The following is a 12,654-nucleotide window of genomic DNA, read 5'->3' on the forward strand; positions in this document are numbered from 1 at the left end:
TCAACTCCAGGATACGTTCAGATGTCCAGGACGGAACCAGGAAGGAACAATGTCTGTGCTCGGAGGCACGGAACGCAGTGACTCCCAGCGCAGGTGAAAATCCAGGAAAGTTTGGAGGTAAGTTTGCGGAAAGGAAGGAAAGGAGGAGGATTCAAGGAACCGGGAAACAGGATTCAGAAAAAAGCCCTGAGCGAACTCCGGCAACACACGTCCAACTACAGCAAGTGGTAGCGTTGAGATGCGCAGAGCCGCGGGGCGTGTCTGTTTAGTAGTACGCAGAGCGTGGAGCGCGAAGACTGGCAAGCTGTGTTCCGTATCAGGCAGCCATGTTGGAAGGATTACTGCATTCAGTCCTCTATGGGTCAGGGACCACGAAGTCCAGAATGGATGCAGGTGACGGTTCATGACACAAGTTGCGGTTAGACATGTTAACTAATGATGGTCGTAAGGTTATTTTCAGAGACAATTGTTTTACTGAGTGTTCGTGGAAGGAAAAATCCTCGAATGTCCACAACAGGAGTTTTTTGTTTATTTAACAATGCAGGCGATATTGTAATTGCTTTCTTAGACATGCGTCTAAGTGAAGAAGGGCTAACATGAGCAGTGCTCTTAGATGTTTTTGTGCCCGACGGCATGTCAGTTTTCAGTGTGTAAAATGTTACAGGCATACAAAATTATAAACTAAGAAACCATCACAGAACTAGTGGCAATGTTTTATTATCTTTTTAAATAAAGAGAAGGTAACCGACTTGCACGGAAGTAAAGTGCAGTGCTGAATCACAGGTTTCCGGCCTACCGCTGGCCACTAACTGCGTGACTCAGCGACCAAGTGGTACTTTTCGGTACTTCCTCCTGGGGCGTGCACGCTGGTAGTGGGCGGGGCAAACTAAGCTTGTTTTTCTTCAAAAAGTGAATCTATAGATAAAAAGCAAAAGACCTTTATACTAATGTATTCTAAGTTATTCATGAAGTTGCTGTTGGACCATATTCAAATAGTAAGCCGTACTACATAACAATAGTGAAGTCCACAAAACAAAGTAACGTGGCCAAGCTGTACTTCCCGATGCTTCCTCCTGGTGCGCGCCATTTTCTTTCTTTCTTCCCCATTATGAACAAGACCTCGCATTATACTGCTTGGCCATTATTATGCATGCATTTGTATTGTAGTTACTCCTTCCATCGCCATTTACCTTTATTTCCCTTGAATGCAAGAGTTCTAATTATACTGAAAAAAACGAATTCAATAATAACGACAAAATACCTACAAATAAATATATGGGGTTGGGGGTAAGGGGTTAAAAAATGTGAGTGTGATTGGGGGTAGTCTTAAAAGCATGGGGAAACGAGGGGGATTGGTAATTAAAAAAAACTTAAATAAAAAAAAAAAAAAAAAAAAAAAAAATCGATATTTTTGTATTCGTTATTATTTCAGTCTTTTTTTGATTCGGTAAAATAACATGTAACCATTTAAACTCTTGCAATGCTATGCATCTAAAAGCAATAACAACAGGCTATAGTTGTAAAAATCAGCTGTAAAAATCAATCAGAGGAGTACTGATCTGCAGTCTTGCTCAACGAATCGTGAAATAGATTTTTCAAGATGTATGGGCGGTTTAGTGTGCCCTATATCACGTTCCAGTTTAAACTTTTGGTATACAGTTTCATAACTATAACATCCAAAATTCCTTTCAATTTTGTCGAAAATGTTTGCTATACAAGGAAGTAGTTACACCATATTAGTGCAGTGCATTGCTTATTATGACGCAATTAAGCTACTAACTACTTTTAAGTAAATGTGTTGTATCTTTGGTTTGTTTATTCTGTTCATCCCGCATGTCTGAAAATAAACACTTGGAGAGCAAAGATGTGGCAACCTGGTAGAATTCCTGTCTTGCCATGCTTGGTCACTAAACCAACCCGAAGTGGATCACGCTTCATTGTAAAACTCCAGTGAAAAGAGCCACAGATAATGCCCTGAAGAGACGCTACTGGCCAGTGAGTCATACACTGCGCACCACTGAATTACACTGTGAGCAAAACCTGCTCTCCGAGAACGTAATGCAGAGATTCCTTGTGTAAACTATCATTACTTTAAATGTCACAGCTCAAAGTTAAAGCTCACACAGGGATCATGTTCTCATATTTTTAATGTATCATTACATGATGCAGCTTAAAGATTGCATTTCATATACAAGAGAAAAACACTAAATGGGAACATCATCACTGAGTTGACAAACATTAAGTAAAAATAACATTGTCTGCTGGATCCCAGCATTTCCAAAGGCACCAGTGAAACTAATGTTTCAGTTGAGATTCACTGGCCCAGTGAAAGCTACTTAAGCCATCTTGCAGCAGATGATGTTAATGGGTTGGATGCTTCGATATAGTGTCACTGGCACACTCTCCGCCCCTGAGGTTCGCACTTACACCTAACGTGGCTCTGGCCGTGTAGCACTCAAGAATCATAGCACTTCATCTGTGGCTCACCCATGAGCTTGGACTCCCCAGCACTTTACCCCCTCTGCACTCTTCCTTGCTGCACTTGCATGTTCTGAATACTCACAGGACATAGTAGGTTCGTCCTTTTTTTCTTTGTCCTCCCACTGCTTAAATATTGTGTTTTGTAATTTGTTTCACTCCCTTGTTCCCTCCCTTCCCCTGTGGGTGTTCTGAAACAGTATTTTATGCTTGTTGTATAAACGCCTAACAAGCAAACAATAAAAAAGCACTGAAAAAGAAAAAAACATTAATAGCAACATTCAAGAACTCTCCACAATTTACAGAGCTGCACTTGTTTCAACAAAACGGCCAAGACTATAAAAGAACGTTCACCACGAGGCATTCTTTCTGCATCCTCGGGCATCGGATTGACATAAGGGCCCTTTGGGATACTGCTACAAGATATCAATCGGAGAGATGACGTTTTCTCTATGCAGACCTAAAAACGCTGCAATGACAACCCATTTGACCTTGGGTCAAGTTGAGTATTAGAATTCGACACACACGCCTGTGCGCCACGACAATAACACAAAATGATGCAACAGAATCCGTTTTCTTAATTCGTGAGCTGGCCAGATAGTGGAAGTGGCAACATCCACAAAGCCAATCCACTGTAAAAGTACGCCTAATAAAGACTTACAGGGAAAATGTGCCATCAGCTTTACATTTCAAGTCCATTAACATCCCAGAATAGCGAGTTTAAATGGATGTCCAAGGACTTTTTTTTCCCTCCAAATTCTGAACTTAATATTTCGATTAAATTGTGATAAAACCAGACATTTAGTTCAACATTTTAACAGAGACACTGTGGTTAACTTTATAATAGGGAAGTACATCACTCACCCATTCTTACACCAGGATTGCACCGGGTCCTCAGCACAGGTTATTGCAGATGCGTCGGGGGAAATGCGCAAGCCCTGACTGGAATAAGTGCATTCATAATGTCCCTCGGCAACTCGAAGACCGGAAGCATGGCAACCGACATGCACCTGAAATATACCAACACGCCTTTCATTTAAAAAGTCTGCATCATCATTTGGTACAATTCTCATCAGACAGGTTGTGCCACATTTTTGCTGGCACAACAAATGTCCATGTTGAAATACCTTTTTCAAAACCGAAGCCAATAGCAACGCAGGACATTCGAGCGAAGGCTGCTCGTCTCGCAGCCACCTCGAGCAGATTAAACGCACGCACGCGCGCTCAGACTGCACAGATGTGCCCTGTACATCTAGATTTAAAATGATATAATTGGGGAAGCTTATCTGGCATGGGAAGAGAGTAGAAGTAATTAAATAAACAAGAAGCAAAATATGGAAATAAGTTTCGCGTGCAGCAAGTCGTCGTCTACTCCTTATGAGGGGAGCCCTGTGTCGCATCGGAGACCAGTGACAGATTAAAACCCCCCAAACATTGTGGGCTGGCAGTCTCTTGGGGAGATTAAAGTGAGGGATCTGATGGGTTTAGCAACCATGGCGACCATATTCTTTCACAGATATTAATTAGCAAGCCTAAACAATAGAGTGTTGCATTTGAAATCGCTACAATTAATGCTGGACAGACAGGGCCGTGTCACTTGTTCGATAAAGCTGCAAAGCAATACAGATGAGAGGCAACGTTTAATTCATGTTTGGTTGCCATAGCGATGCCAGGGGCTATATTCAAGTCCCACGCGGAACACAGGAACAGGTAAACAAGGTAAAGTCTTGGTAAAACATGTCCGTTTAATCTGTGACGCAGGTCTGTAAAGCAACACTCAATTGAACCGAAGTGGCTTACAGGGTTATTTGGTCATGAGAAGAACTATCCACTCTATCAAAAATCATAGTAAGTGTCACTGAGATGAATGGACTGGAATGGAGCAATCTTTGCTTCAAAACCCAGTGCCAAGTCCAATAACAACAATCCCCACCTTAGGCTGGTTCCCCTCCATACACTCAAGTCATCAGACCCAATTCACAAAACCTTTTCAGCTGCACATGTAGAATCATTTTCATAGGTCGGAAACATGTACATTTAGCATGTGCCAAGACGCAGACCGCGTACACACTCACTGGCAGTATTACTAGACAAATAACACATACAACGGTAGAACCTGGGGCCGTCAACCCATATACAGTATGAAAGAGTGCAATTAGGTAAGCCCATACTACTGAAAAAGTTTAAATAGATCACTATTTGTATGTTCAAGTATGTTGTTTACGTTATCATCAGGAACTATATTGTCATGTACAATTCCGACGGTTAAAGGGCCTAATTCACAGATCATTTTCCAATGGGGTTTTGCCATCATAAAACGGTTCTGTGAATTAGGGCCAAAGTGTCTTGATTTTACTAGCAGACCGATTTGGGTCTTTCCTCCAATTACCAGAAGCCAGCATAACTAAGTGCTCCCAATGTCTTTTTTACATAACCAGTGGACCCCTATGCAGGCAGGGTGGTAACATGACCTAGGTGACAATACGTCCCATGCTTCTCCACTCCATCCCCCGCAAGTAGTACACGAAACATAGGGTAAGTGTTGGCAATAAAAGGCTGTGGGATTTTATTGCAGTTATGGTTATAACAAAAACAATCATAATTACAGTAACCATAGTATGCTGTACTTTCCGGCATCGGGTCCCAAGGTTACCCCCTCTGGCCCGTGCCGCCTCTCTTGTCCCACGACAGTGTGGTCACTATACAGTGACCTGTCTTCTTTCTCTTTCCTCTCATCCTTTTTCTAGGGTGGGAGGGATCTGGGAAAAAGAAGAGACTCTGAGTGCACAGAGTACTATTTGGTTTGAGTCCCTGTGCAGGGACCACAAACTGGTTTGCTTGGGTCCCCGCACAAAGACCACAAGCTGATTCTGTTTTCTGCTGTCAAAAACAGCTCCTTATGTGGGACCCAGGGGCTGTCACATTGGTCCTTCTGTGTGGTGGGGGGCTGTGGTGCCAGCCCCCTGGCCGGCTGATGCCGACAACAAATTGCACCTTATGGTCCCTAACGACTGCTCCCCTGCCTACTTCCTGTCTTTGGGGCCCTGATGCTTTGCATCCCTGTGGGAGGAGGGCAAGGTGTTAAGGTGTTGATTAACACCTTGCCCTTCCCTCTGTGTTTCCCGGTTCGGCGTCCCCTTAGTAGTTTGGTGGGGGAAGAGGTTGAGCACTGGCCCATTTGTTGGGCTGCTGCTCCCCCTCTCCCCTGCCTGGCTGACATGGAGCACATGTTACCAGGCCTCGCCTGGTGCCTGCGGCGTTGCCCAGAACTCTTTGTGACTTAGACTTCAATTCCCAGAATGCAGTGTTCACTTATGGGACACAATGTCATTCTCATTCACTGAATGCTTTTGTGATGTAATCTGTGACATCATGTGTGTTGAGCAGTGCAAGACAGAGGTATGAGTTATGGTCGCATAGATTACCATAACCATTAACTGTTATAATGTAGAATGTTATTGCATGTGGTTCTATTTCAGAGCGTGCTTTTTGTATGGTTCTGGAACGTGTGTTCAGAACCATACAAGAAGATGCCTGGAAGTTGAGGGTTGGCTGTTGGGGACTTCCTCTAAATAAACGATACTTGATAAAGACTACAAAGCTCTGGAAAATATTACAACAATTGGCGACGAGGAGCTGTGCATCAAAGAAAGTCCCCAGACGCATGCTGCCTCAGATCCCCGGTCACAGTGGCCTATACTAGCATCTATCAGGTCACATTGATGAGACGGCTGGAACCCACGGGAAGAGAAGGGAGAGTGGCTTCCCTATGAACTGACACCTTAAACGAGGTTAAGAACATTTTACCCCGTGGCTGCATGCGATTAGGATTGGCATCTTACGAATGGTGTGCGAGGGTCACAGCCAACCGTAAAAACTTTTGAGTAAGGTACCCTGTGCGTGAGTACGTGTCATGTGTAGAAATATAGGAAGTGCTGCGGAAGATAATTTGAGTATAGCACCAGCGATACGGGTACTACGTGCGGCCATTTTGGGAGTCTGTTGGTTGCCGTGGTAACTTATAAACAATGTGCACTCTGAATGATACGCAGCGGAGACGGAGCGAATAACAATACAGTGTAATCAGCTGTTGACACGAGCCTAAGGCGCAATCGCTTGTGAGTTATGTGATCAACACAAGGTCACAGAGGATGTGAACCAGAGAGACAGTACGCTGCATTTCTGGAACGGAAAAAAAGGAAATACAACGTTAATGATATGTAATGGATTTGAAAGCACGGCACATTTATCCAGTTAAAGCACAGCACATTGTTTCATTGTGAGTTATACACAAAGGTAATTGGTCAAAGAAAAGAAATAATAAGAGGAGTAAATGAAATAAAGTGATAATACAGTGATACATACTCAAGACAATTGTGCACAGTTTGTTTTAACGGAGAAATGAGTGTTCATATTTGGAATATTGGAATGTTACCAGCATAACTGGCAACAAAAAAAAAGAGAACAGAATAAGAATACTTAGTCAGAAGTGAAGGCAAACAATATAGCATTGTGCACTTCTTCAACCAATCATTTCGTTATGCAGAACATCGTAGCCCCAGTTACATTTTTGGCACAGCCTGGAAATCCTGTTTGCTCATGGGAACAATGGCTGGATAACTTTCAGGTTTATTTAAGAGCGATTGGAGGGGCTAAATACAATGATGATTTAAAAGAAGCCACCTTGCTCAATTCTGTGGGCGCAGAGGTTCTGAGAATATTTAGGACATTGCCTGACTGGAATGATACGGAGGAATGTTCCGGAGACTCTTCTAGTAGTGTCAGGAAATATGAGACTGCATTATCAAAACTGAGCAAACATTTTGGGAACAAGACAAATATTGTTTTAGAACGCTATAGGTTCTTTTCCAGGAAACAAAGTAAAGGTGAAACTGTTGACGCATATGTTGCTGCATTAAGAGGTCTTATATCAACTTGTGACTTCACAGGAGTCGCAGATGAATATTTGAGGGACCAACTTGTTTTACATGTAGCAGATTCTCAGATTCAACGACGCCTATGGCAAGCAAAGAACCCAACATTGGAACAGGCAGTAGAAATAGCAAGGTCAATAGAACTGGGCGAGAAATGCATGAGGGAAGTCCAAAATAAGCCAGAATGTGTTGATATAAAGTCAGTTCAAGATATCAGTGATGGAGGATATAATAAAGATGAAGAAGCTTTAGTTGCTATCGTGAAAAGAATTGTTAAATCAGACTTTGGTATGAGTCCTAAACAGGATAGAGAAACCTTCCAAAGATCGCAAAGCAAATGTTATAAATGTGGATGGTATAAACATTCAAATGTAGAGAAGGATTGTCCAGCATTCTCAGCTGAGTGTTACAAATGTGGGCAGCTGGGTCATTTTGGCAAAGTCTGTCGCAATGTTAGAGGAAGGGGCAGATTTAACTCACGTTATAATGCAACAAGAGGTGACAGTCGCTATGGAAGAGGTGCCATGTCAAGTATAAGATCTGTAGAAGAAGTTGGTGGCCCAAGTAAGTTGTTGGCAAACACAGAGGGTTTTGAGGAAGAAGTACAAATTCTAGCTTTTACACCAACTCAAAGCACTGTTGGTCCATGGGTGCCTATGGCGATAAACTGCATAACATTACAAGTTATGGTTGATCCTGGTTCTCCATATACAATGGTAGATACAGAGACATACCTGAATGTATTAAAGAAAAGAATGGAAGACTTACATATGACCAAGGTTAGAGCGACTGGGTATGGTAACACACCGATCAACATCATAGGTTATACCTGGGTGCATTTGGACTTCGAAGGTAGAAAAACCTATTGTAGGTTATATGTGGCTGAAAATGGATTTTCAATAGTTGGTTGGTGGGAACAGGCATCTTTGAGAATTAGGATACATCCTGGTGAAAGCATACCTATTCTGAGCATAACTGACAATAGTTGTGATTCTTCTGAAAATTTGCACAAGACCACAAGCATCACCAGGCATGTTTCAGCCTCATTGGGCGCCATCAGTGAGCAGTAGCTCGGGTCCCTAGGCCAGCAGGCACGGGACCCACGTCAGGGCATACTCGTCCCACTCTGGGCAAGTACAAACGAGTTGATAGCTGGAATGTTTAGAATTAGTCTTAACCTTTGGCATTGCTCTGGACAACTCCAGACCATTGTTCTTCACCTGCCAATCCATTACAAATTGCATGCACTCTGCCCCCACACCCCCCGGCTCCCCCGAGCATGTTGCTGCCATCAGGGCATTTACAACATTTTAAGCGCCTGCTTACATCTGCTGTTACTGAGAACAGGGAATACAAGGAGATAGCTATTCTATCGAATAGAGCCCATGCTATTATTTGTTGGGTGGGCCTGTTTCAGCCTGATCTAATTTTTAGCCTGAAAAATGCAGACTGCAAGCTGCTCGCCCGTGCCAGATTCAATAGTCTGCTGTTGAGGGAAAATACCACCAGCTGGAAGGGCTTTCCTGATTCAGCAACTTGTCCAGCATGCAGAGATGTTGCAGAAGATCTAAAGCACCTTATTCTGTTTTGCCCTGTATATAGGGACATTAGAAAGGCCACTATCCCGCCTGTCTCAAGACATTTTAATCTGAGATATCGCTCTGCTCCATTTTTCTTTGATTCGCTGACTCCCCTTTCATTGCTTGGGCCCTGTTGTCCATCTTAAAAAGACTAATGCATCTTAGAAAGGGTGCGTTGGCTGCACTGTGAATTGAATTTCTCCGTTGCTGTACCCTGGACATTTGCACAGGAATGGATTACTAGTAATGCATTTTGAAATGTTTATTTCTTCTATGTGTTTTTATACTACATTTTAAATGCAATTAATTATTTGTTGTTTGATGGATGTGGTCATCCGAATAAACATATTGTCTGATGACAAAGTTGTTTCATTGAATTTGATTTATAACTGAAGATGCTGAAGAAGAAATATTGGCCAGACGAGGTATGATCTCAAAGGAGGAAAACTTCTTTCAATTTTGTAATGATAAAGCACAAAAAAGACTTGTAAACGTATCGTGGTGGTTTGCCCTGCTCTTGCTGTAAATCGAACTCATTTTTTAGAATCAGTATAGAATACATTGCCTGTTAACAAATGATGAGATCTGGCAGAGAATTATTTCTAACCATAAAATGTCACCTACGATAGCACTAATGCAATATCTAAACTCCGTTTTGCCAGCTGTAGCTATGGGGGTTTTGCCTGTAGAATAACAAAGATATATATGTCTTGGATGGTGAAATATCTATATGGTTAGGTTGCAAATGGTCTTGACTGTAAACTAACAAAGATAAGAATCCCTTGGATGGTGAAATAGCGACATAGTCTTATTATGCATATGGACCCATGTGGAGGGAGAAGAGTATAGTACATTGAAGAGAGATAGCAGAAGGAAAGGGAAAGGGACTTAAGCTAGTTAGGGGTGTATTACCTTTGACTTTACAGGAAATATTGAATGAATTTACTTTTTAGTTGGACATATTTGAGTTAGAATTGTGATAAAATAATTTTACTAGGCGTTTATATAATTTTATAAATGGAATGAATGGAATGAAATGTTTTTACACAATTCCGATGGTGCTGATTATATAGAAGTTAGATAGATTTAATGATTTAGTTATCATATATATGTACTATGAATGGTATTGGAATGAATTGGAGTGTATTTTATTTCTATTTATAAATTTTGTATTTTTGAAAGGTTGATTAAAAATATCAGCCACATCAACAAACAAAAAAAGATGCTTCATGCTGTTCCAGCGCTGAATGCAAGTTATTAAAAAAATCCTCTTTTTACATCTATAATGGTTGTTTAACCGACATATCTTTTGTGGTGCACACTGATGTGTTTTCACAGGTAAAAAATCACAGGTTGTTTATTTTATCTGATTCACATATACCAATAAATGTTGCCCTAGTCTCTCTTGCCCTTCAACCATACTCAATTATAAATAAATAATAAAATACTGGAAGGATTAACACCAAATCCATGAACGCACACTGTTGGGACTAGGCCACTGCTCCTCGTGTATATTTGGTCAAAATACAACCAGCGGTTCAGGCTGTAGGCACAATACGTGTTTCATTTAGGATTTCACAAAGGTTGGACCCTACTGGATTTTTTGCCCCATCGTGATGAAACTGCATGCAACTTTCCGAAACAATTCTGAGTCAGGTACATATTTTTTGGGGGGAAATGTTTTGTGTGGATTTTCTTTTTCAGTGAGGTAAGGTAAGCAACCATAACTCATGACACCACTGTGCACTGCTAAGACTAACACCCAGGCATCAAAGATGACATAACAAATGTCATTGATGTGATGTTTGTTATGTCTATATGTCACATATCTACGCCGCTTCTTTTTGTTTCCCCGACATATCTAGGCCAGTTGTTTTTGTTCACTGACAGTTTGAATTTTAAACATTGAAAAGGTGCTATATTTCTAGACATTAACCTTGTTGGTTCTTAAAGCACTTTCCTTACAGTTTGGATTTAGCTCATTGTACACATACTTGGGGCAATAAGCAGGCCTCAAACACACAATGCTTACGTTTACATGATAATAAAGTTTAATGTTATTGTCATGTTCTGCTGATGTTGTTTCTTTCTTCCTTATTGCAGTTTACCTGTATGTACCTCTAATTTTTATGCATTGGGGGTTCATGTGTATTGTTTGCTTATTTATTCCATGTTCAACATTAATCACAACTCTGTTAAGGCAGCATTGATTACTTTACTGGCCATAATTAACATATATATTTTTTTAATTCTTTTTATTTATTGTGTTACAGTTCAAAGAACTTTTCACAAATATTACAAAACAAACAGAATAAAATTCAATATATAGAGAGCAAATGACAGTTTCAATTTTAACATTTGATAAAAAAGAGAATAAATGCAGATAAGATACAATAAATTATGATAAAAGAGAAAAAGACAAGCTGCAATATATACTCCCATCAAGCAAATATTTAATCAGTAAGATAAAACTCAACAGTCAAATTACTACAAAGGTTAGAACATATAAATGAAAAGAGAAGAAGCAGCTAACAAATTTACAACAGATTTTCACATCTAAATACTTAAAGATCAGCCAAAAGTTGCACTTCTTCTTCAAACTTTCTTATTTGTGTCAAGGCAATGATTAAGCTTCTATTCGACCCCGCACGGCATATAAGCCAAATGTTTTCACTGGTCGTATAAAGTGAATCAAACTCACATTTTTTAAAGTATTTTTCATAGCTGGAACACATACTTTTACAACAAGTAAGACCATGCCTTGCAGTTTCAGTCTCTGATTCATCAAGACACAGTGTGCAGAACCTCCTGTCACTCGGGATATCCGTCCAGGCTCCACGTATCCCCAATACATTAGGTCAATTCAATCTGAGATCCAAGAATATTTTATAGTTGGCTTTAGATGGCATGAATTTTAGATTGGATTGGGGTTTTATATATATAAAGGGTAATTTGGCAAACATACACAGTGAGCTCAATTCAGCCACTTTATCATGACTGGCAACCCAGTCCCATTTTTCGATGGAGTTCTTCAATGATTTTAGTACTACCCCCTCCCCTGGTCCCATTTAGGGGATTACCCTATTTTTCCAAAGAAATCAAAGGTTTTCTTCTGAAAAATATTCAAAGCTGCCTGTTTGCCTCCCTTCAATCCTTCCCGAATAATATGCAATAACGTGCCTTGGCGTGCATATTTTATTTTGACAAAGTCTATCCCTGTTATGTTAAATCTGAGCAGATAAGGAGATAAGGCCCATTTCTAGCCTAATGGCCTGTATCGGAGTATAATTGGAGAGACCAAGTAACCTTCTCCAAATAAGTCCTTCGTCACATCTGCCCAAACCGACCAATCAGAAAAAGAAGATTTGAGAGCATATAAGAAAATAGCTGCTAACTTTTGCTTGTAGATATTAAGAATACCCAACAAGCTAAAGCCAGCAGTTTTTTTAAGAAGGTCATAACAGCTGATAGCGTAGCCATGACTTTGGTTCTCTTACTCAGTTGGACCAAGGGATTCATTTTCTTCTCTCTCCACATATCTCATGGCCCAAATATTTATAGCTCTTAACTTTCTTCATCATTCCCAAATTGCATGGTATGTTTATTTTTTACAGCAATTATTGCCTACCGCCATAAACTGAGTTTTTATCAGATTAATCGTC

The 12,654-nt window shown here is 40.7% G+C and overlaps 1 protein-coding gene across 2 annotated transcripts in view; it reads right to left on the minus strand.

The window, feature by feature from the left end:
* Positions 1–12,654, minus strand: part of SLC2A10 (solute carrier family 2 member 10) — a 507,763-nt gene that overhangs the window by 365,684 nt on the left and 129,425 nt on the right. For both annotated transcript variants that reach the window (XM_069651300.1, XM_069651302.1), the window contains exon 2: positions 3,343–3,488. In XM_069651300.1, coding sequence (XP_069507401.1) covers positions 3,343–3,346 — 4 coding nt within the window. In that variant the 5' untranslated portion in view covers positions 3,347–3,488. The remainder of the gene's footprint in view (positions 1–3,342; positions 3,489–12,654) is intronic.

Source organism: Ambystoma mexicanum, chromosome 3p (genome assembly GCF_040938575.1).
Source record: "Ambystoma mexicanum isolate Mex_15411 chromosome 3p, UKY_AmexF1_1, whole genome shotgun sequence".
NCBI lineage: Eukaryota > Metazoa > Chordata > Amphibia > Caudata > Ambystomatidae > Ambystoma > Ambystoma mexicanum.